Source organism: Periplaneta americana, chromosome 2 (genome assembly GCF_040183065.1).
Source record: "Periplaneta americana isolate PAMFEO1 chromosome 2, P.americana_PAMFEO1_priV1, whole genome shotgun sequence".
Lineage (NCBI taxonomy): Eukaryota > Metazoa > Arthropoda > Insecta > Blattodea > Blattidae > Periplaneta > Periplaneta americana.
Window position 1 is genome coordinate 116,478,156 of NC_091118.1, and position 26,752 is coordinate 116,504,907.

General features: G+C 36.1%; 2 protein-coding genes across 2 annotated transcripts; one reads left to right on the forward strand and one right to left on the reverse strand.

Moving 5' to 3' along the window:
* The first annotated feature begins 232 nt into the window (after positions 1 to 232).
* Positions 233 to 7,393, forward strand: LOC138694536 (uncharacterized). Its single transcript, XM_069818361.1, has 2 exons — positions 233 to 375; positions 6,758 to 7,393. The coding sequence occupies exons 1-2, from the start codon at positions 336 to 338 to the stop codon at positions 7,345 to 7,347; spliced, it is 630 nt and encodes a 209-aa protein (XP_069674462.1). The 5' UTR covers positions 233 to 335; the 3' UTR covers positions 7,348 to 7,393.
* Positions 6,628 to 25,926, reverse strand: Coq4 (Coenzyme Q4). The gene is made up of 7 exons (XM_069818360.1): positions 25,409 to 25,926; positions 24,176 to 24,478; positions 19,174 to 19,276; positions 15,459 to 15,588; positions 12,254 to 12,347; positions 9,941 to 10,094; positions 6,628 to 7,329 (listed from the first exon to the last, which is right to left on the reverse strand). Exons 2-6 carry the CDS (start codon positions 24,475 to 24,477, stop codon positions 9,941 to 9,943), a joined length of 783 nt encoding a protein of 260 aa, XP_069674461.1. The 5' UTR covers position 24,478; positions 25,409 to 25,926; the 3' UTR covers positions 6,628 to 7,329.
* Between the last annotated feature and the right edge of the window lie 826 nt (positions 25,927 to 26,752).

A 26,752-nucleotide genomic window follows, 5' to 3' on the forward strand; every position in this document is an offset into this window, starting at 1 on the left:
CATTTTTGTCCTTCATTTCCTTTAGCGATATTTTGAGCAACTTTCTTACGTTTCTTAGCGATTTTATAACGACTTCAAGGTGTCGGAATAACCACTTATCCAATTCAATTGTTGGCAATACTGACTACTTCCATCGATGTTGGTAGTCTTGCTTTTTGTGGCGGACACAATATGGTTGAAATAGTAATTGAATATTAACCTTCGTAGGCTTTTGAGTTTACATAAGGTAACATACATATTATGCACATCGAAAAAATCGATATCAAAGCTACGAGGGTTGACTCCATTTATTATTTCAAACCATATTACGAATTATAATATCGTTGAAATAATAAATGGATATCAATCCTCGTAGTCTTTTGGAGGTTATATCAGGTACCTTGCATAATATAATGGGTGAAACTAGTGCTGAGTTACTTCATATTCACCCTTCTGTGATTTCGGAAGTGGAAAATCTGTCATTACACTATCTTATTAGCGACATCAGAACACAAAAAAACCACCAACTTTTGCCCAGCGTATATACAAGGTATAATAAAAGCCTCAACTAACCTAACCTGTGACAAATTCGTATATGCAAGGCATTACAATAGCCTATATATATCGCCCTCTTCTTCTTCTCCTATTTGGAACCCATTTCAAGATAGTTTTCGGCAATCTTTCGTTTTCCATCCGCTGAACATGTCTGTACCAAATTAATTAATTGTCTTCTTTGTATTTCTTCGATGACTGTTTTTTCTGTATGTACAAGTCTTCTAATATCTTCGTTCTTGACCCTATCTAGTCTTGACTTCATGGCTGATCTTCTCAGGAAATCCATTTCAGTAGATAGCTTATTTTTCATACGCTCAGGTATCTGCCAAACTTCACATCCATAGAGTAATCTGCTTTTAACTATGGATTCATATAGCACCATTTTTGTTTTTGTCCTAATATTCTTCTGCCATAGAATAGAATTTAATGTTCCTGTAACATTCCTGGCGTTAATTATTCTTGAATTTATCATATTTTCATATCTTCCTGTATTATCAAATTTTGCTCCTAAATATGTGAATTTATTACATGATTTTATTGTTATAATATTACCACAGTCTACTATATACAGTCACGAAGCTTGAGTTTTGAGGGTGCTAGAAACAATAGGCTGTGACGGTACTATTTTGCATTGCCTGTAATGAGGCGATATTAGCGATCCTCGTGGTGAGCAACTATCTAATGTTTGCATATTTACTGCATATTGAGCTTCGCGACTGTATATACTAGACTGTGATATTACTCAAATTCAAATTTTTACTTATATCTCCTATACACAAATATGATTTAGTATGATATGATATTTGTCATTCAACTTTACAATTCACAGTTATGGTGGACCTTCACATTTCTGTTTTTCGATCCACCATCCCTTTATACATATAACTCTTTTCTATTAATGTATTCTTTGCCGAGAATTTCTTGATTACTTTCTAATGTTCTGTTATGACTGAATTGCTATATGTCCTTCCCCCTCTATCCTCTTCTATTCTCTCCCTCCTACCTATACTGTTTCCCTTCCATTTCTCACTCACCTATTAAATAATGTATATTCCTTCCTTAATCATTTGCGTTATTTATTTTCTTCTCTACCCTCAAATCCTACTTACTCTTAATCATTGTTTTCCCGCTATTTTCTCCTACATTACTTGCTGACTTTTCCGTTTACTCTATTTTACAACACTTACATCACTTATTTTTTTCCTATCCTCTGATTATTTACATATTTATCTCTTTCTTTTCGCTTTGCTCCTAAATTTCCTATTGTATTATCTCTTTCCATATATTTGTTTCGATAATACTCCTACAGTTATAGTATGGCCTACCCCTGCTACTACTCCCAACCCATAACATTGAAAAACATGAAATATCTAATTCACTTAATTACACTTCCAATTTCTCTCTCATTCCACTTCACATTTGTTCAGATGTTTTTTTTTTTTTTTTTTCACTTTAATTCTCTTGTATTCATTGTTTGATAGTCTATCTTATTACACTCTTACCCTATCTTCTTACACTTAACACTTTCTTCTCTGTTCCTTTTCTTACACTTTTGCCACCCCTAACTTTCCTGCACTCACTTTTTAGCACTCTTCTTCTTCGCTATAACCTCTCCAAAGCCCTATCTATTCTGTCCTCACAATCACTAACATCTGGTAGTCGCTTCATTCCTTCACTCGTTCTTCTCATGTCTTCTCTTGCATTTCCTCCATTAGTCTTGTCTATGCTCCTGACCTCAGACACTTCCAGCTGTTTCCCTAATCCTTCATCTGCAGTATTTTGTATCTGCTTCACGTTTTGTTTTCCTCCTTGGTTTATTCTGGTCAGCTGTTTCGTACTCGAAGTAGACGTCAGATATCGACATTGTACATCTCTCGTTTCATTGATATTGAAGTTTTGTGTCGTATGCATTTCTCCATTCTTCCTAGCGTGCTGCTTTGATGTACGCATATTTTCACGTTCATTGAACCTCCGTTTCACTGCACCTTGATTCACCTGGCTTTGCTAGATTTCAGTCCAAAACTCTGGTTTCTCACAATTCTTTTCACAGTATTCGAGAACGTACACTTTATCATCGATTTTCAATTTATCTAATGCCTCAGACTAAGTCAGATCTTTCCTCTAGTTCACTTTTACACTTCACACGTCTTAGTTTGCACTTCCTTGTTTCTTTAACTATCACATAACTCGCTAAATTTTTATACAGTTTCATCTATTTTCTCGCACCTCTTTTTTAGTTTCCTCTCAAAAACCTCCACGATTTCTGAACTTTGACCCTCTACGCTCTCGTTGACAGTTGTCTTTAACTATCACAAAATTCACTGCATTTTCATACAAGTTTCATCTATTTTCTCGCAAATCTTTTTTAGTTCCCTCTCAATATCACCCCTGGTTGCTGGACTTTGACCATCTGCGCTCTCATTGTCTGTTGTAATCTCGACTTGTTTCTTCTCTTCTCCGCAGTCCCTTTCGTAACTTGCACTCGCAAAGGCTCCTTTCCTTATACTCTCCGTATTCCCCTTCGATGATTCTCCTATTATTCCCAACCCTGGACTCCTCTCCTGCTCTTTCCTTCTTCTTACCTCTGTTATCCGCTCACATGATTCATAGCCATCAGTAGCTCCCCCTTCTTCACTAGACTCATTCATCATTACACAACTTAAAACCTTTCTTTATCTTATCATTTGCATATTTCTTTGCCGTTGTAGTCTTTATGCCACTCTTCTTAGAAGTATACTTCTCCCTGTCTGTTAGCTTGGTGATCCGTTTTTTGCTCTCTGGTTCAATGTCTTCTTTCTGCGTGTGTCGCCTTCTTGCTTCGACTCCTGATTCATCATTTTTCGCTGCATTCTTCTCGTATTCTACATTAGCTCCAATGTTCTCTTCCGAAGTCAGTTGAACTGTTCGCTTGATTTCATTCTCTACTCCTGCTTTCGATTCCCGCTGCGCGTGTTTTATACACACAAATATTCAATTTTATCCCAGTTTATTGTCAAACCCTATTTTGTGTAATTTTCTCATCATGTATTCTATATCTTCCTCCTCTTGGGCAATTACCACTTGATAATCAGCATAGAGAAGTGTAAACAGCATTTTATCAACCTCAACAGGTAGTCCCATATTTCTACATTTTCTTCGCCATGTTGTCAAAGCAGTATCCAAATATATATTAAACAACAATGGTGACATATTACAGCCTTGTCGTAGTCCTTTATTAACTTTAAAATTTTCACTAAGATCTCAGCCTTGCTTAATCCTGGATTGTGCATTATGATATAATTCTTTAATTAGCATGAGTGTATACTAGAGTTAAACTTTCATGTCAACAATGTTATGTTGGTGAAACTGAGGAGAGAGAGAGCTCTTAACAGTTCAAAATGTATAAGCGAAGTATCAGGTAGTAACTCAGCACTAGTTTAAGTGACTAAAATTAGACTTCATGTTATAATCATTATCATGCACATTCTTAAACTATTCCGTGCTGAAATTTGAGTATTGGTGGAGCAGGTAAACAGGAGCACTGGATCTTAGTCTATACTTACGCGTTTGACATCAATAAAAATGTAGTTACCGAGTTGTGAATAATCATTCATTCATTGTTTTGTGCCCAAGGGCAGACCATTCACTGCAAACACAGCACTCTTTTCCACCACCCTCTTCTTCTCCACATGCGAGCCATTATCTTGATGTTGTTTATCTGAATATAAAGGCTAAAAATTGGCATCAGTTGAAAAGAAATGTATCGTCATTCTGCACGATTTTACAATTTGGTGAGATGACAAACGAACTACTGTATGTTGTTACAATGAATGTATATAAATAGTGGTAGCCTCACTTTTTTCTACGATATGCAGCAAACAAGCTGTTACCAGAACCTATGCCTCCAATTTCCTAATCTGTATTATGCTAAATAATATAGAGAATGTTAGGCAATTTTTTTTTTTTTTACTTAGACGATTCGTATGTCAGTAACTGTCAGTTTAATTAAAATAGTATAGGTCTAACTTAAGGTAATTCTCCAGAAGCACTTCCCCATTGCCGCAAGGCTCACCAATGAGGACAGTGGAGTCTGGTGAACTTAACAGATAAACAATGTGCTCTCCTGAAGACAGAGAGAGAGAGTTTAATCACTCCTTAAAAGTGATTTGTAAGTGTTAATCTATAAACAAGTAATATTTTGGCAAAACTGCTTATGCAATCAGTAGGTATTCTGCAAAATGAAAGAACAGCCTGTCTATAGTATGACTTGTAGGTGAATTCCTGAAAGCAGAACACTGTCACTAAGGGGCAGAGTATGATATTGTCCCTTCGCCTGCCCACAAACTGGCAAGCAATATTAATACAGAACGTAAAAACATCTTATGGCAAAAATAATAATAATCCATGGCGCTACAGCCCTAAGGGTACTGGGTAGTGCAATTAATAGTATATTCACATATAAATATGAATAGGCTATCTAAAATAGCCTTTTCCTCCATTTCTAACACAGAATAATGTTCTTTCCACCTTGTGATAAATGTTGATAAGTTGTCAGCTGGCCACAGAAATAAATTATCTTTCATTGTTTTAATTTAGGAATGGCAGAAGGAAAAGAGTATTGAAAAAAAAAAATAGTTGTTTTAAATTCAGGAACCATTTACTCAGAAACTATTTAAGATAAAGGGCTGAAATTTTGTATGCTAATGTAAACTATATAGGTCTTCAAAATGAATTGAATACTATTTTAAAATATTCAATTCAAGTAGTGATAATATGGAAAGACATGTCATATTTTTATCAAACACTAGCTGGAAGCACCCGGCATTGCCCAAATTTTCCTTTCTGTTTCTATTGTTAATTAAACTGGTTGTTAGACTTTTCGGAAATCTCGGAAACAACTATAAACAACCAAAACAAATGGTTACTAAACTTTCCTTGTCCATAAAGATGAATCTTTACATAGTGTCACTTACATGAATTAATGAACTTCTTAGAAAAATCCTGCCAGGATTAACTCAATTTGAAACAGCTGCAGATTAGACACCAAGAAGAAAACATTTCATCATGTGCATTACGTTCATCTGTTTTTTAATTTAATTATATATATATATATATATATATATATATATATATATATATATATATATATATATAATTTTTGTTTATTTATTTAATCTGGTGTAGTTAGTAGATTAATCTTGCATAGGACAGGGACCGATGGCAGGCTTATGTGAGGGCAGCAATGAACCTTCGGGTTCCTTAAAAACCATTTGTAAGTTAAGGCCATCATGCCACTTCTTCTACACCACCAGAAATACAAATAAAATAGAAAAAAATCAAACTACAAACAAGTAAAACTAAACGAAAATATATACAGGCTACAGTCATACCAACTTTAAATGAGTCAGCATTGTCTTGAAGTTAAGCAAAACAAAAACACATACCACGGTCCCTATACACCCACTTAGCGTTGACTAAATGTTCTACAGATCTTACATTTCATCTGCTGGTCAGTGACCGTTAAATTTCAAGTGACTTCTCTTATTCGTGAGTGTCAGCATATTAACAACCATTCTGCCATCACCTTTCCTCCCCACCACAAATGTGACGTTACACAGAGGCAGAGATCATGAATAGCAGTGGTTTTATCTGATTTATTTTATTCACCATTTTACAGTGTCCTAGTCATTACTCATCCACGTCAAAATTCAATTCTACAGATCACTATCTTTGTCTAACATGCAGGGTAATGAATACCAGTTCCTATGGTCATTGATCATGTTAGTATGAAATGTAAATGAAGGGTAGGCCTACACGGAAAAAACCAGCTTTGTCCACTTTTCTTCAAAAATGAGTTATGCGTGTTGTGTGTAGTAGGATTTCTATGAATGAAACACTGTGACAATGTGAATAGTCTAAGTGCTATGGCAGATTTTAGATTTGACATACAGTGGAAAGTGTATGCTACAGGCAGACTTTAAACTGGTCCCCTGAACAATTTGCTAAAGTGGGCTGAGTTCGTTCTTTTCCTGTATCCTTTAAGTATACAAATACAAATAATGAAATCCAGATTTCCACTGTGATAGGATCTCAAATGAGAATGAGTACCACAACTTCATCTTGAAAGTAATTCTGTATTTTAAATATGAAATCAGAAGTACATACATACATTACATGATTAATATGTCATAAAAAAAATTAATTCTTTGTTACATTACAAACTGTATTACTACTGTAATTGCAGAAGCCATGCAGCACTCATGTGTGTGCTGGCTCACGGTGCGTCACTTCAGCCGAATCGCCTTCTCCCAGAAGACGGAGCTGAAGTTGCGGCAGAGTGATGGTGTGGGCCAGGAGTTTCGCCTTGTGTACCGTGCTCCCATGACGGGGTATGTGACTACTGCACAGGCAACGTCCACTATCAGCATGCTACTGCTGGGAGCTGTTGGATTATACAAAGCGAGTGCTGGGATTAAGCTTCCTCCGGCATATGAGCTGGGTCCTCTGCTCGTGGAGAGCAGCAGCTTCGCAGTTTTAATCGCGTCTTTTGCACTCTTCAATGCCGGAATCTGTTCCATCACCCTAAGATATCCACTGCGAATGTACCACCATGAAAAGGCTGGGCAGTACATTGCTGTTATGCAAGGGTTTACTCCTCTTGCCACCCACAACTTAAATTTCAAGGCTGGTGACGTCAGCAGAGCCACCCCTGTTCTATCTTCCATGTTGCCATGGAAAGACGCTATATTCAAAATCCGAGACAGGACTGTGTTTATAATTGAAAATGGCTTCCGAACACCATCTGAGCTCGACAACCTGCTGAGAAAGTTGTAACGTGTTATGACTGTATAGTAATTATGTAATAAATTATAAGCACGAATCTATAATCTATCACAAACTTGTACTCACATAAGAGGCAAGAGCTAAGGTTCTCACTGATTGTAATCTTCAGCAAGATACCATTCTTATTATGATACTATATCTATTTTCCGAGAAAAGCTACAAAGCTATTATAGCTAGATCTTCACACATCAGTGGATAAAACTTATAGCCCTTAACAAAAAAAAACTTTATACCTTAAAAAAAGTAAAGGGTCCTGCAGAGTATAAGTATGAAAACATACCAGACATTAAAGTATGACAAAGTAAATTAAATGGAAAGAATTCAGTAGCAGAATTTCACCTTTTACTGGACATGACTGTTTAACAGAGCACTTTACTGAAAAGAAAGGGAACAAAAAATCACAGGACACGTACAGCCAATGAAAAATAGCATTTTATACCACTTCATCTAAGAAATGATACTCCTGAACAGTTAATTCTCTATTTGTAATATTCTTTTACCCTTAAAACTAGAGGAAAAAAGTATTTCACTAAACTTCAAATTAATGCAACTCTGAAAATATCGAGATTAGGACGCATGTTTATATGACATTTTTTGCTCAGAATGTCTTCGGAAATAAGCTCCTTAAGTGGCGGTAAATCCTCGTGAATCACCCTATATATTCTATTATGTTCATACATAAACTTCGTTATATTTGTCAATTAGTGTTGAATTAAAGCTGGCACTAATATTATCCATATAATTCTCTTTTCTGGTACGTTAACAGGTGCTTTGTACAACAGCTGGAGTCAGATAAACAGAAACATGAAGTCAAATACCTCTTCCACACTTTCAGGGTTAAGAGCGAAAAATGGTGTAACATTTAAGAGGCTTAAAAAAGTGATATCTCTTGAGACTGGAACAGGCCATGAGGCCTAAACCTTATTTAGAGAATAAAAGAAGAAGAATTATAAATTGTGGGAGTGTAAAAGCAAGATTCAGCTGTATAAGCATAATCATTCCACTTACCTATTTCAGAAATAAGTGAGTCCAACTGCTTGTAAAATACATTAAACCGAATATGCTTGATATAAGATGATGCTTTTTCAATGACTGTAACCAAGTCCACTAGCACAGCAGACCCAAGGTAAGTGCTCACTAACTGGACTGGATTCATTCAGCACATTCGAATTTCTATTTTTTGCACTATTTTAAAATGAGCATTGCCCACTTATCCACATCACATCTGCCCATGTGAGTGGATTCAAACGAGAATTCTGGATATGTTTCCATTTGGGCTAAGATCAAAATAAAGAAAGTCATGATATTACAGTAATCCCCCTTTATTCGCAGAATCTGTATCATTAGTTTCAGTTATCTGCGGTTAACTTAAGCAACATTTTTTTTTTTTTTTTTTTTTTTTTACGTATGTAATTTAGTGCCTAGCATCTTAATCTGAAGAGTTTTATAAAAAATCTAGATGGCGAGAGTGCAAGTTCACTAGTGTAATAATGTACAATGTATTTATTATTATTATTAAAAATATTATTTGCTTCTCCTAATGTTCTATTGCTTGTATTTTCTTAAACTATAGGCCTACCACAGGTATGCATGTTAACGGGGGGGGGGGGGGGGAGGAAGGCATATTTATAGGGTCCGGTATGCGTATCCACTGTAGGTTTCAGAACATATCCCTCGCGGATATGGGGGGATTACTGTATATCGACTGCAAGGCCTCCAATCGCAATAATATTGCAGGCATAAATGAAATGGATGATGCGAATCTTATTTTCTCTTCTTCTAAGGCTAATGTAATTAAAAATACATTCTCCTCAGAACTACTTATTTTATTTCCAGGTTTAATCCAGGACACTACAAGAAAATAACGTGCTTGCTTTAGCAGTAAATAACATTATTAGACGATCAATTCGCAAATGAAGACAAGTGAACAATACTATAATAAAAATCCGAATGTGCCAAACGAATCCATTCTGATAAGTGAATGCACAACTTTAGATTCCATTAATGAGATAAGGGCAAGGAACAGCTAGTAAATTTTGCCATTAAATGCTTTTAGAGACAGAGTTCAGTTTTTTTAATTCCTTCAATCTATGACACAAGATCCCCAGCTACACTTTTTTTCTGACAGAAAAGCCATGCAAAAGATTATTACTGTTTATAAAAAATTCATCACTCTCAGCTGGTCTTCAAACCTTGGGTCTCATGTGAGCATGGTAACCAATCTGTCAATAAAGGACTAATTGGGAAAACTTTTTTTTTTATCCAATGCCACCAGGTTGTCTTTTCGACATTTCTGGTCTTCTCTCCTGGCCATGGCTTAATTGTAACCACTTCTGAGGTTGGGGTGCCTGGAAGGCGGAGTTACATTACCCCGATGATGTGATAGGATGATTATGATAATGTGGTGCCAGGAGAGGTCTTAAATCTAAACTTAACCTAAATTCCAGACCATGGACGAACACAGGAATAATCCCCTTTAAGGAAAAATTCCTGTGCTCTAACCGGGAATCGAACCCGGGACCTCATGAACTATAGCCAGAAGCTCTGACCACTAGACCATGAGGCTGGGAAAACAAAAACAAACCTAACAGTCCAACGGTTTGATGTTTAGCTCGTCACGAAGTTCCTGCATAGACTGCTCCCAGCGCTGCTCGTAGTACACATTCATCAGGAAGCGGGAGTTCATCCCAGTTTGGATAGCCCAGGGCAAATAGTGCTGCACGTACTTCTGCCTTTGCCTGGACAAATAACATGAATGAAGTGCAAATACTTATTATAACAATTAAAACTGGAAACAAATTAGGTATGTTCCACAATGAATACCTTGACACGTTCATATAATGAGGAATGAACATGTAAACCTATTACATTTAATCCAGAATTATAAAGGATTTGACAGTTTGTACAATAGGTCAACAATGTCAAGTTGTTGTCTGCTGCCAAGTAAATGTCAGAATTTAGCAATGGATGCGAACCAGCAAATCTGTCAAAACTTTTTCAACAATAATACATCTGCATAATTATAATACAACGAACTGCAAGCGACATATTGAATAAAACATAGTGAAAACATGCTGAAAATTTCTATGCTAAAAATCAAATGTACTCAGAATTCTCAATCCAGGAGTCCTCTTTCGATCCTTATACCAGCTATACTTCATACATCAGATAGCATTCCATTTATAAGCATCTAAGTTTGTAACCTGCTTTTTTTTTTTTCTTCACTTTCATAATGATGTTTCCGCCTCTTTTGAGAACCAGAGTATTCCTATTAATCATTGTTTTAGGTCTGCTTTGTCATTTCCTTTACACATTACACCATTCTCATTGCTCGACTTCTAAAAGGAATACCCTTTCTGGTACCAAGTGTTATGTTTTATTTAACGATGCTTGCAACTGCCGAGGTTATATCAGCATCGCCAGTGTGCCGGAATTTTGTCTCACAGGAGTTCTTTTACATGCCAGTAAATCTGACATGAGCCTATCGCATTTAAGCACACTTAAATGCCATCGACCTGGCTCAGGATAGAACCCGCAACCTTGGGCATAGAAGGCCAGTGCTATAACAACTCTGCCAACCAGGTCGACCCTTTCTGGTACTTTTTATTTTATTGCCTCCTTCTCAATTGCACACTAAAACAATAACTACAATTCTCTAGTAGGCGGGCAAAAGGGCTTAAGTCACTCTATGCAAAATTTACGGGAGAAATTTTCAAAGATTTAAACAACTGCCATAAATCCGGAAAGTGACATGTTTCGGCTATTTCATGATTTTCTTTATTGTTGACGTCACTGCTTTTAGAATTTCTTTTAGGAAACGGGTTTAATGAAGGAAATAATGACTTAAGCCCTTTTGCCAGCCCACCGGAGAATTACAATTACGACAAAAAGTAGAAATGAAACTAAAAAATAAACTAAATGCCACACCGGAACATAAATACTCATATCCTCCCATGTTATGCAACTCAGAGATCAGTTGAAACCACGATGTCACTACAAACCACAATCTATTGTTTCCATAGCCACCTATCACAATTTGCTTCTGATTGGTTAGTTTCATTGTTTAACATGGGCACATATAAAGCTCCAAACTGTCAATCATTTTCTAATTTCAGATATCCTATAGTAACAATGTGCTACAATAAAGGGAAAACCAAAATCAAAATTATAAGCACAAACCATCTTAGTAAAATAAAGTGTAACCTCAAACATTAATATAATCACCTGCTATACAATACTACTATATGGATTATGCTTAAGTTAAGAATTCATATTCAGTTGTTTATTCAGAAAGTACGCATGTAAAAAAAAAAAATTATACGTGAATATCACAGCAATACATATGAAGATATCAGGTAAGAGAAATTAAATCGGACTTCACCAGAAGTCAGCATGGATTTCCTTCTCAACATGTTGATTTTCACACAAATAATACTGTATAATGCAGTATACACCATTATATTCTAAAAACCAACAATATTTAGATCCTAAAATACATATCGAATAAAATGAAAAACACTGCATGGTATAAATGTATGAATTTCGATCAGGACATAATGAAGTTAGCAATTTAAAGTGTTAAATAAAAAAAATTATCACAATCTTCACAGTCACAATTATTGAAGAAAATTAGATGTAAAGTAAGTTAAGATTTTGAAACTTATGTACATAAAGTATGGGTTAATTTGAAAACATTTCCTGACAATTGTGGTGAGGTTAATGTATCTTCAAAATCTGACTTGCACAAACATTCTTACAATCACTATTAATTAATTCCTGTGTGAAGTGCATTACAAGAAGTTGGTATCAAATTAAACCCAGTTGACAAAAGGAAATAATATGCGAATTATGACTATCGACATATTATTAGCCTTGAAATAACTGTTACCGTACGTACTTTGGATACAGCCGAAGAGGCCCAAACAAAGCTCCACCAATGCACATGGGCAATCGAGTCTGAATTGCCTCAACCCACTTCACTGTCACTTCACCTGAGAAAAGAAATAAGACCTTGAAAATGAGAGTGGTGGAAGGAGCAATGTATACATCGCAAATCCAGTAAAATACTGTATATGTCGAAAATAATATTACTTTCGTAAATTATTTTCAACACTGTTTTATTAGTTGGAGGCATGAAATCCTAATAATAAAATACGAGGGTGGATCGGAAAGTAAAGCACAATAATTAAAGAAAACGTTTAATAGGTAAACAAAAATAAAAAAATACACAAATGAACTCTGATCTTTTAGCTACTTTTCTACATAGGCGCCAAGTTTCTCAACACATTTCTCCCATCATGGTACCAGTTTCAGTATATCCTGTTCATCGAACTCCATTCGGTTGGAGTATAGCCATCTGCAGACAGTTGATTGCACTTCTGCATCGGTCGCAAAGCGATGGTCGACCAGGAATTTTTTCATGGGACCAAACAGATGAAAGTCCGACGGTGCAAGGTCCGGACTGTATGGTGGATGCTGGAGCACCTCCCAACCAAATGTGTTGATTTTCTCACGAACAGAAGCCGCAACATGGGGGCGAGCATTGTCATGAAGAAGTTTGACATCATCAGCATTAATGTTACGGCGTTTGTCACGAAGGGCACGACACAACTTTACCAACGTTTGAATGTAGGCTGCAGCATTCACAGTGGTCCCATGTTTAGCAAAGTCCTCCAACAAAACACCATGCATATCCCAGAACACTGTCAGAAGCATTGTCTTAGCAGATTGCATCACTTTGAATTTTTTCTTTACTGGGAAAGCAGCATGTTTCCACTTCATAGAGGCCTGCTTTGTTTCGGGCATGTAGTGGTATGCCCAGGACTCATCACCAGTAACAATTCCTTTCAGAAAGTCATGCCCTTCTACAGCATAACATCTTAAATGGCCCAAGCATGTCATCATTCGCTGGCCCTTGTGGTCGTCTGTCAGGTTCTTAGGCACCCAGTGGACACTAACTTCATGAAATTTCGATGTGTCATGCATGATATCATACACTGCACTGTATGAAATGTTGAACTGCTGAAATAAGGTTCGCAGTTGGATCTGCTGGGCGTTCAAAATTGCTGCCTCGATGCCTGTGACATTCCACTGGGTTGCAGCTGTTACCAGCCGTCCGGAATGTGGCAAATCACGAAGGTTCTCACAGTCATCTGCGAAGAATGTGCACACCTGGAGATGTTGCTACGGTCCATCAGTTCCATACAGTCTTCCCCGTACATGCCACACATGTCCCTGTGAATTTCACTCGGGTTATGTCCTTTAGCCCACAAAAATTGCACAACACTTCGCTGCTCTTCACAAGTTGACAACAGTAACATGCGCGCCATCTTTGTTGCGTAGTTCATGCTTTGCTCACTAGAGCTACACATGCAAAACAATTATGTCTGTAGAGACAACTTCAAACTACAGCATAATCTCTCTTATCCAGCACCAAAGAGACCAGGCTAATTCCAGATACGAGGTTTTGCCAGATAACTGAATAAATACCAGTATATACAAAAAAAGGAAGTTTGCATTTCATGGTGCCAAATGTTGAAACTGCAGCCATATGCAGCTTATTTCTCTGTCACTTGCTCATAACTGAATAAACATAAAAACTGTGTGGATTTTTCTTATTAAAACACATCACACAACACAAGTAATACACTAATTTTAGGTTCGAATATTTTCTGAAAATTAAAGTTCGTGCGAACTTCCTAATTGGCAACACTGACGGCCAGAATATAATTAAATAAACATAAAAACTGAGAGGATTTTCTTTATTAAAACACATCTCACAACACAAATAATACACTAATTTTAGGTTCGAATATTCACTAAAAATGAAGTTCTTGCAAACTTCCTAATGTGGCAAAACTGACGGCCCAGACTGTGGCAATGTGGCAGATTTAAACTGTTTTTTGGCCCAGCCAAAAGTGCTGTTGTTTTGGTATTGCTGTTTGTTTGGGTGCCGGTTATGAGGGATTTCAATGTATATCTTAGTGAAATGTCAACATCCCAGCTGCAATACCAACACAGAAAAAAATTACTGTGAGTTACTTTCCACTCCACCCTCGTAAATTGTCGAAGGTTTTGGTACCTATTTATTAAAATATTTTCACAGCAGTATTTTATTAGGAAATAGCATATCTTTACAAATCACAATTTTTTAGTTACATTATTTTAATGGGAATGCGACATGTGCATTATACACGAAAGAATTATGAACCTTTAGGCATATTTTAACAAATTAATTATATACTAAGAGTCAGTTGATGGTTTCTCAAATCCACATTAGCTAATGTACATGTTGTTGAACGTTATCATCACCACCACCACCACCACCACCACCACCACCACCACCACCGCCACTGCTGCTTTTGTTTTCATCATCAACATCATTATTCTCTTCAAGGCAAGATCTTCAACAATTTGCGACTTATACGAGTAGTAACGTAAATCTAATAGCAGGCATTTTCCAGGGAGGAAAAAAAAAGAACACATGAATAAATAAAGGATACAGATCCCTAGCAGACTATATAATATTAAAATTTAATCTCAGATCCAGATGAGCTTGTCAGGAAAGTGACAATTATATTCAGATCGCTATCTTGCACTAATAAAATTAAATTTGTTAGATTCCACTGTTATGAAGTATCTAGCATGTCAGAACGAGTAGGCCTAAGTTCAAATCCTGGTTGCGTTTTTTCGAGGTTTTCTCCCTCAATCACTTGAAGCAGAATTGCTGGGTAACTTTCGGCGTTGGACCTTGGATTCATCTCACCTTCATCTATCATCTTTAATAGTTTCAGGTCGACTGGAACATTCAGCAGACATGATGCCGTGATTCGCTTACAGGTGCCATCTGTCTGAGGGAACTGCATAAGATCTCAGGGAGAAGAAGGGGCTTTCACAGCGGACTATGGCAGACCAGGGATCCGGTAGCTATGTGTAGCTCCCTCAAACAGATGGAACCATGGTGAATCATGTACCTACAGTGCTGCCTATCTTCAGATCAATATAGGAATTATTATTATTGAACATTACAAGCTTTAAATGTTTTTGATTGGTGATTTAGCATGACACGTGTTTTCCCTGCATCTGTGTTTACTGATACTGACCCAGCATGTTAGTGGGCATGCCCAGCACCGTGTGAAATAGGTCGTGCACTTCTCTATAACGCTGCATCACGTATGCCAGTTCCACGTCGTCTACAAACTGGACAGGCAGCCGAGAATCAGGCGTCACTTTCTAAAAATAATCAAAATGGATAGTATTTAGTGCTAGAAATTGTGATAGCTTGCACAATGGCTCCAAGAAGTAAATTTTGGCATAGGCGAGAAATGCCTTGTACTTATTCTGAGAATCTCTAGTAGAATCTATGACACAAGGCTTTCAGATTTACTTCTCTCCTAAAGAAACTCATATTGATGATTTTTATTGACTTCAGTTGGGATTATGGTACAGTAAATTAATTACCATGAATAACTAGTCCGAGTAAAATCTAACACAACAATTTCATCATCAGACGTTTTAGAAAGAAAAGTTGTAACAGGGCTAATAGATACAAAAAGAAAAGTATTTTGGTCAGAATTTCTCCACTTGTGAAGGAATACTGTCCCAGTTTCCGTCTTCACTGAAGAGCAAAGTTCTCGTCATCTACTGAAGTACCGGTAAAGCTGAACATGTCAACTGTTTGAAGTGAAAGGAATGGCTGATATGCTTCCTCACTGGTGATATAAATCAAGTATTTTATATAAAAAACAGAAACAAATCACATGACAATATAGACTCCCTCAGTTTGGCATAAATGAATTTCCTCATATGCAAAATGTATTGTAATACTGGAAAAATCAGGGACATAGAACCACTTTTGTATATGTGATACTGACAACTTAACTACCCATCTGTATATACAATATTTCCTCCTGAATTATAGGACGGATTTTGTTCAAATTCAATACTTATCAATAAATTAATTCAAATATATGTATGTAAAAGTCGATATTTTATTGAAGCCAAACTAGCACAAATAGCGATTTATTCAAAACTGGCTTTAATGCTTTCCATCTTCATTTTTCCTTATATCGAATATAGTTACTAGTAAAAAGTGGTTGCATTAAGGCAATAATGAAATATTATTCTTCAGAAAAAAATTAAAGGCCTGACAAAGAGTGGCATAAAAGATGCTATTCTTCAATCATACGCATGCAAGCACACACACACGCACGCAAAACATAACTACTCGTAGACAGCAAGCAGAGGTACTTTGCAGTAACATTAGTTTATCACCCATTCTTCACTTTAACCCTTAGAATTAGTATAATGCAGATTGTCTATTCTGCATAATCAGTGTATGAGTGAAATACTGGGTAAGCAGACTGTAGAGGAACCACAACATTGTGACCAATCTCTTGGTCAAGCCACTTGCACACTCCAGTTATGCAGACAGCATGCTACCGGTCAGTGGCGGTTCCTTCGGGGGAGGGAAGGGAGGAACGTCCTCCTCACATTTTTCTTCTTTTGAAAGTAAATGCAAAATGAAATATATGAAATTCGAGGAAGATTCGATAATTTTTAAGTTCACAGCTATAAGAAAACCTTGGTTGATCGAGTTTTAAACCACGCGCACTCATGTGCTGCTAGAAAACTGTGAGAAGGATGCGAGATTGTTTGTGTGGAGGAAAGTCAATCCATTTCTCCTTTTTCTGCAGTTACCACACATAGACAACAGCGTGCTAGCGGCCAGAGAAAGAAGCAGAGTTTTAAAGCAAGTAAATGAACGGATAGGGAGGAGATCCTCCTCTGAATCAGCGCATGGGCGGGAAATAGAAACCGACTGGTCGTGCAGCAAGCTTGCTAAAGCTGGCATCTAACGATGCTGCATTCAACCAGACTATAACACATCTAGGAGGAGGCACAATAAAAACAGTTTTAACGCAACGCTATGAAAGACACCATATAAACTTTTTTTTTAATTATAAATCAAAATATATTATTCATTGCACTTTATATAAGCTATATTCATGTTTTGAAACTTTCGAGTATATCTGAAAGTTGAAGTTGGATTTATATAAAACAAAGAGGAAGTAGTTCTAAGTTGGTATCGCAGATCTTTTTGGCCTCTGAAATTCACTTCCATTCATTGTCTACTAGACAGGACAACAGTCAAGTTGTCAGTTTTGTACAAATATATGTGAAATTGAAGGTAATGCAAACTACATTATTTTTAACATAAATTAATCGGCCATCGGCAGCTTTGAACAATAATGGTTTTTATTTTATTAGATTATTTTACGACGCTTTATCAACATCTAAGGTTATTTAGCGTCTGAATGAGATGAAGGTGATAATGCCGGTGAAATGAGTCCGGGGTCCAACACCGAAAGTTACCCAGCATTTGCTCATATTGGGTTGAGGGAAAACCCCGGAAAAAACCTCAACCAGGTAACTTGCCCCAATCGGGAATCGAACCCGGGCCACCTGGGTTCGCGGCTAGACATGCTAACTGTTACTCCACAGGTGTGGACTCACAATAATGGTAGTATGACTTTACAAGAACTGACATTCTTCAAAAGCATGTGATACTGAGCTTGTAAAATGTACATGTGGCAACATAGACCACGTGGGTGGGTGCAGTATTCTCGCTTTCCTAACAGATTATTTCTCATTCCCATTTCCGGTTACGTGTTAGTAGCTGGTCTTTTCCAATATGTGCGCGAGAAAAATGCTGCGAGGTTGTGAATTTCCTTGTAATTGTTAATTTGTGCAATTATTCAACAATGAATGGAAGTGAAAACATATTATATTTTTGAAAATTTAGTAAACTCAGTTTACAGAAACAGATTATTGCTATACAAAAGGGAAGGCCAACCCTAACACTACCTGGTCTTACATGTATGCATGTAGGCTAATTTGTAGCTTGTTTCTCTCAAGAAGGTGACATTTTGCGCTGTTAACGTCTTTCCTCCTCTTAAGAAATATACAGGAGCCGCCACTGCTACCGGTATTGGTGATACACAATGCAACACCAGTAATTCGAGATACCATGAACTATTCATGTGAAACATTACAATATAAGCAGTTAAAACACTATTTCAATAGGCTTTTACACAAAGAACTTACATAATCTTACGTTATAACTGCATAATATAATTTACATTATAAAAAAGACATTTTATTAATAGAAATTTAAACGACTGACATGGCTTCAAATAAGAAAACATTCACGTCCATTAACACACAATCTAAAATTATTCTGAATATCAAACTGTTTGGAATATCTAGCTCAGCGATGGAGGACTGGGCATCATGGGTAAAAAGTCCATTTCAACCCTTTCCAAGGTTTAGCACCGTTTGTTTATGAAGCAGCGGTGCGAAACATTGACTCAACGTCAACATTGCAGTGGCGTGTACTTAGCATTGAATATGACTGAAGTTTCTTATGTTTGATCCTAAGTAAACATTCCACTTTTCCATCTCGAAGGGAGAAAAAAATACTTTTCTTTCCATTCATCATAGAAATTAAACCATTTCGAAACCATCTTCTTTATTTACACTCGATAAGTGAACTCAAAGTTCGTAGAAAGTAATGGGTAAACACCAGTGATCACAGCAGAGAGAGGGCCAAGACCATATGCTCAGCACTGGCACTGGACTGGTTGAAAGAGAAAATGGGGAAAGGTACTCAGTGAGTACATGTTCCGCATCCCTGATCTAGCTAATATCTGTTCATAAGCATGGCAACTGGCTAACAGTAAATGCATGACATTACAGTACTTTCATTCTTCATTGATCCTACGTTTGACTTCTATTAGTAAACCAAGTGCTACTTACATTAGTGTCCAGAAACGAAATATATGCTCTCCCTAAAGTTCCATCTGGCATCTGTCGAAGTTTCTCCAAATCAACTGTCTTGGAATTTATTCGTGGTCTCTCTCTGTAAGAAAAGAGTCCAGCTCTTAATGCACTGTTATATTAGAAATTAAATAAAGTCATACCACAAAGAGCAGTAGATTAATTTCTCCATATGTCGCAGTTAGAAATTACACAGCTCTTAATATAGGCCTGACTCATATTACAAGATTATTTTATCATTTGCACATTAACAAAACTGAACTGAACCATTTGCCTTAATCACCTTATCTCTATTCCCATTGTGAGTAAAAGTGAAACTAATTTTATTTCACAGACGAAATTCAATCAAATCACGATAAAAAAAAGAGCAGTGAGATGGGTGTCAATAAAGTTTGACTCGAAATAAATGTTAATATAATAACACAAAACAAGGAACAAAATTATTTTCGAAATCTGATGCACAGCCAGTTTGTGGATGTATGTCATACAAACATACTCCTAAAATTACTTAGGGCTAACAACTGAATAAGGCAAATCTTTCCTACACAGCTGGAATAATTTTATTAGGCCTACTATGAAATTGAATATTTCATTTTGGTTCAACACATAAAATTATGAAACTTGCATAACAAATCTGTAGAAAGAAAGAAAATAGAGCCTAAAATAAAAAATATATGGAATTAATATCACTACCTAAGAAAATAATACAAAATAATATTCTCATAAACAAAATACTATAAATATTGGAGAGAATATATTAATTATTTACTTCCTAATCTATTCAATATTAACTTTAACAATCATTACAAGTGTTAGATCACATCAAATTTCATTTATCAATCTAACATTTTTAATAGGAAATGAAATATCTACAGTAAAATTCCTAACAGAGGTTCATTGAGCATGTCGTTACTATCACACTTCTCAACAATTAATCAAATAATTTAATTTTTTAATTAACTAAACACATATTTTGGGGAAAAGATAATGTTTATTTCATTATGCATGAAGTCCCAATAACAATAAAGATATACATAGCAGGGTATATAAAAAAAAAAATATATATATATATATAAATAAAAGTAAAAGAGAAAACTTGAGAGCAAAATATCAACTTTCAACTTTTTCTTTTTTAAGAATTCATACTCATTCACTGAATGCTTCTTTCAGTCTGTCTCTGCCCGATTTGAAATGTTTTGGTTTTGAACTATGCCATAATCATAGATGTAGAACAGAGTTATGTACTGAATCCATTATCAAGGAAAGTAACGAAAGTGGAAGATCAGGACTCGATAAGAATAGCTCTAGATAACAGATCCAAAGGATAAGTCCTTTTCTTGTCTTCTCTGATGATGAAGCAAATTTACAATTTCGGAACTGATGTTTCTAAATTATGACACAGTGCAAAAACGAAAATAATTTAAGTGAAACTTTCATTGATTTTTTTTAATTGCTAATACAGAGCGTTCGCCTACGGGTGGGGTCAGGAAAGCGGCCTGCCTGCGGTGTCGCTTGCGGGAATCGACTATCCGTAAGCTTCCGTTTTCTATACTATACTCTGTAGAGTTTTAATTTTAAAAGTTTAGCAGCAGTAAAGACGTGTTTTTGAAACACTAACTTCCTGTGAAACACGTCTTAGAGATTTATTAGGAGAGCATGTAAATTATGCACTGATTTCATCAATTTTTTCTCCCGTCAATACTCTTCGTTTTCGCTTAGGAATTGTAGCATTTATCGACCCTATTGTCCTTAATTTGTTAACAAGACGTCTAACAGTTTCTCTACCCTGAATTGGAGCACCCGAATATTTCACTTCAAATTGCCTACGCACCTCTCTACATGACTCTGTTTTCACATATGCATCATACATAAAAACTCTCTGTTCAAGCGTGAATTTTGCGTTTTGCATTGTTAACAAATTTTACACACATGCTGAATATTTAAGCAACTGTGTCAAGAAACTGCAACGTGTTAAATACTGCAACATCTGGTTCACAACTGATAACTTGTCGACCTTGATGTCCTTGATTGTCGAGCGTGTCTCAACAACTGCGTGCACAAAGCGGCGTATCAGTACATGCCACTTTCCTGGCCTCACCTGTAGGCGAACGCTTTGTATATAAGTACGTACATCTATTATCAGGCAGTACATCTCACTTGATGATAGGCCTATGTGTCAGAGAAAGAACAATTGTTTGTATGCATCTGAAATCTGACTAGTGTATATGTAGCTAGTTGGCGATGTATGCAATGGAGGGGGAAAGAAACTGGCCACCTACCCCATTATCTCCTGGCGTAGTTGCCTCATAAGTGGTGTCTTCTTGGTATCACTTGTGAGGTTCAGACCTGTCTTTAGACAGTTGACTAAACAACAGCAAAGGCATGTTTAATTTATGTTATTTGACTCTAAAAATATCGCATGTGATATTAATATAAATGCAGAGGCATACCTAAATTATGTAAACTCTAACATATCCAATTTGATATTTAATCTACCAGATGATCAGCCAAATGGGCGTTGATAAGAATTTTCGCCAATTCCATATTGTGAATTTGGTAATGGATATGTATGTGCACACAATGAAGTACAAGGCAACAAATATGCAGATCAATTGGCAAAGAAGGGATTAAAACTTTACAGCTACAGACCAAAAAAGTATCATACCACTCTGCTAAATTATTCATATATAAAGAATTTCAAGATAAAATACTTAACGACTTTGAATAGGATCCCAAGAAAAAACTGTTCCGGACATCCCTCACAATGTTCAGTTGCAATGTTCGTTTGCTGACCAGCCACAATTGCCATGCACCTAATTTACACAAACTGTCTGTTTATGAATCATAAAAATGTGTTATCTGCAACACTTAAGATTCCATAGTGAACAGAGATCACCTGCCTTGAATATCGATGGCCTAGATCTAATACGATTTTTCCAACATTTTCAGGAGAGACATAAAACTACTTATTATTTATACATTGTATCTATTTGAACCACTGAAAAGCACAATAATCAGTAAGAATACTACATTCTTACTGATTGTGCAATAATAAATAGTTTTATATCTCTCCTGAAAATTTTGAAAAAAATCACATACGTGATATTAGATCTGTCATTGATATACAGGAACTTAAATGAGAACCATAACTGTACTACAAAGTTAGAAAGTGAATGGACAACATTCAAGTGCCGTGAATTTGATATTATTACTACTAGGCTTATATTGTGAATTTTTAAAGAAATTATGTCAGATAAAAAAATTCAATTTTGATAAAATTTTAGGTTTTGGTAGGCCATTTAACGACGCTGTATCAACTACTAGGATATTTAGCGTCAATGGATTTGGTGATGATGAAGTAAGTCCAAGAATTCGCCTGGAATTACCTAACATTCTCTTAAGCTGGGAAGAACCTCGGATAAAACCCAACCAGTTAATCAATATAAGCAGAAATCACACTCGTGCATGAGTGCAGCTTCACACCAACATGCAAATACCCTACTACCCGAGCTACCTAAGTTTGAAAGGGTTGTCCAGCAAAGAAATTTATGTGGTTATAGTGGATACACTGAAGTACCACTGTCCTTCACATGCTGCCATAAAAAGCTGTGTTGCCAAATTTAAGAGAGGAAGAATGGAGATCAATGATGAACATCATGTTGGAAGATCTGTCTCTGTGACCACACCAGAAATATTGATGCCATGCATGATATGATTTTGGAGAATTGACACTGTATTATCAGGGACTTGGAAAATTTCCTATAAATGTGACTTTCACATCCTACACATGATTTCACCATGAGACAATGGATCACTAAATTCCTGAATACTGATCAGAAATGACCCAGAGTAACAATTTCCAAGTTGCTCTCCTGCCGTTCTCAAGAGGATTCTTCTAACTTTCTGGATTGTAATATAATTTGGACGAAACAAAATAACAATCAAAAGAATGGAAACAATGGTTCTCCAATCACAAATAAATTTCACGTTCAAAAATCGAAAGGAAAGGTCCTCACATCGGTCTTTTTTTTTTTTTTTTTTTTTTTTTGCGACAAAGATGAAATAATTTTAACCATTTAGAACAAGATGAAAATTTCCAAAAGTGTAATGTGTTTGCAAGAATATACATCTGCTCACAAGTCTCTGACTGCATTGCAGAAAGTTGCCTTTTAATTGACTGATCATCCCCCATATTCGTCAGATTTAGTCCCATCAAACTATGACCTGTTTTCGAAACTTTAAATAAAAAACAGGGGGGAGAAAAAGAAGTTTTTACCAAATGAAGCAGTAATAAATCAGTATACTTTGAAAGAGTGGTTTGCAGGCCAAGGCAAACATTTTTTTAAAAAGCTTAGAATTGTTTATGATTGTTGTGCAAAGTGTGGAGATGAAAGGTGATTATGTTGGATAAATATGGTGACTTCCCAGATTAACTTCAATGACACTGTTTTAGTCTGATAAGTTATGAAGTATGAATATGTTTACAAGTTAGTTTCAGTCAATAACTCATCTGTTTTTTTGCTCACATAAGTTATTGATTGAAACTAACTTGTAAGCATACTGGTTTTCATGTTAGGCTAAGAATTTATCAATACTGCCTCGTAATTATAGAATGTAATTTGACGAAATTCAACTCCTTGTAAGATATAATATTGGCTATCATAATGTCAGCCATTTCAGTTTTCTTGTCAACAATGTTTGTAGCAATGTAAGCTAATAGGGAAGAGCAGGGTATTAATGCAACAATTCTTTACTACTGATTGTTCAGCCAATCCTGAGTTCAATTTGGTCGCTGTCTTTACTGTACAAGCTACAATATTATGCAGAGTAAAATGGTTCTCTGTACTTGATCATGTTCAAAACATATTTTAAAGTGACTATGATTGAATATTGGTCTGTACAATGCAGGATGAGACATAGTAACGAACACGTGGTACAATGGCACAGGTATGGAATGGGGAACATTACACACAAGTGATACCTAAGAATTTTCTGGCCTTCACTGTCAGCTTGCATTTTATTCAGCATATACTTTATGGCACCATCTCCTGCAGTCTCACCCATGACAGCGATCATGTCAGCCCTGCCGGGGTCAAGCAGAGACACAGCTGCCGACCCCACAGCCAGTAACATCTTCTGTATGCCTGTAGTGCGAATGTGGTTTGCAGAAAACTCTTCCTCGAACTTGTTTTTGCCGACATCGTTTACTACTGTGAAACATCTTCCTGGCACAACACTTATATTCCTGCATATCTGTTGGACTCTTTGTAATTTTCTGAGCATGCTGAAACAATAAAAACCCTTTACATATAGTCAGAATGTCATATTGTAAGATATTTTCAGTCTTATTATACTATTTCTTTCATGATATTCAATTTCTGAAAAGAAAGAAAACTTGAAACAGAGATAAATATTTTTCTCATTCATAAGTTAAATGGAGCTGTTTTTATCATTCCTAGCCATTTATCATCACTTAAAAATGAACACAACAAAGAATGTGGCCTGTTAGCTCATTTCCTAGAGCATACATGGGGTTTCATGAGCTATATTAGTGACTAGTTGACCCATCTTCAGTGAGAAGGTTAGGTAGGTCTACGGTTTGGTTGAGAAGATGATTAGTGACAAGTAGTCCATTGTCATTGATAAGTGTAGATAGGGTTTGATAAGGAGATAGATTCCTGACAAGTATCTACAATGTCAGTGATACGGTTACGTACGGTTTGGTGAGGATATAGATTCCTGACAAGTATCTACACTGTCAGTGATAAGGTTTGGTAAGGATACAGATTGGTGACAAGTCTCTACACTCTCAGTGATAAGGTTACATAGGGTTTGGTGAGGTGATAGATTTGTAACGAATAGTTCCACTGCCTGTGAAAAAGTTAGGCAAGGTTTGATGGGATAGATTAATGATCGGTAACTAGCTCCACTGTCAGTTTGATAAGGAGATAGATTAGTGAAAAATAGGGATCAAAGAGTCCTGGGTAATGTAACCTAATCTGGTTCGACTAAGGTAAAATCTAAATATATGTTGCCAAGTGTGAAAACCTATTTAAGCTTATCCCTGACAACAGGAAACTACTGTCATATACGAATGTTATTAAAACCTAACGCTTTAGATTTGGTACCGATACATGCATTTTTACATATAACGTAATACATTGCGTAAAAGGAGCAAAACTGGACTTTGCTCTGTTGCCGAGGATATACTTACATTATCTTTTATTTGTGATTCAGTTCAGCTTTATGTCCAATAATATAGTTATATAGGTGTTCAAATCTGTGAGCCCAGCTACAAACATAACTTAAACACTGGAAAAGTTGCACTGGTACGACTGAATTTCATATGATGCTTATACAATTTTCGGCAATCAGAATATTTGACATACTACAAACAGGCATAAAACGGTCATCACAAAGTAAACACTAATAAATTTAATCGCTAAGTTGATTTCATAATTTTAATTCGGATAAATTTCAGAGCACGAAATCGTATACTTAAAATTTCCCCTTTAATTAAACACAGCTGATTTAGATTTCTGTTCAGTGTCGCCAACACATCATGAAAAATATGCTAGATGAGTAAAAGAAATAATAAATAAATAAGCTTCTTTCGTATAAAAAAAGGCTATATACTGAATTTCAGGTAAGAAAAATATTTAGATAAACAAACATTTGAAGCGAAATGTATTACGTCCTGAAACTTTCTATCCAACTGATGGAAGGTTCATGGCTGTACGAATTGTTGTATGGACTACGATATACTTATTTTTTTTGAAAGATGGGACATGACATAGCCTGGACATGACAGTTAGCGGCCGAGCTTGGAATTACAGTACTATGTTGCCAATATGGACTATCATACTGTCAGCTGATGGAAGCTAGCAATTGACGTTAAAACATTCGTTGACAATTGACGTGAAGGTAAGAAAACAATACAAAAATTGACACAGAATCAAACTCGAGACTACCAATGCAAACATTGTGTGCACAATAAATGTCACCAAGAGAGCTATTAGCGCTCACCCAGAGCCTTCTTTAGTTACAAGCCGGGGCATGGGTAGGTTTGGCAACGCAGAGTGGAGGCGGGAGATTTTAAAATGATATTGTGTTTGCTCATTGCTTTCGTTATACGTAACGCGTATTTTTTCAATATTACTTCATGCACAAAGGTAAGATCAAGATTCAGAGTAGTGATGCAAATTATTACGGGTTCGGAAATAGTGTTTTATTGCAATCAATTAGCTATACTTCAGAATACGGCGTAAGTAGGCTACTTACATACAAAGGATGCTACTTAAAATAATTACAAAAAAAAAAAAAACATGTTTTTATTGATAGTACGAAGGTAAATAAATAAAAAAGATATTCCTTGCACCGAAAATAATAAAATTAATAATGCAATAAAGACGTAAGTTCCTACGCAGTATTCTTAAGTTCCATTCAGTTAACAAATTTGTGGCTAGCAAATTGTCAATGTTTTGCGACTTAATGGTGTTTCATCTGTGAAAGGTTTAGGATATATTTTAATATTATCTTATGCGATTATCTATCGTGT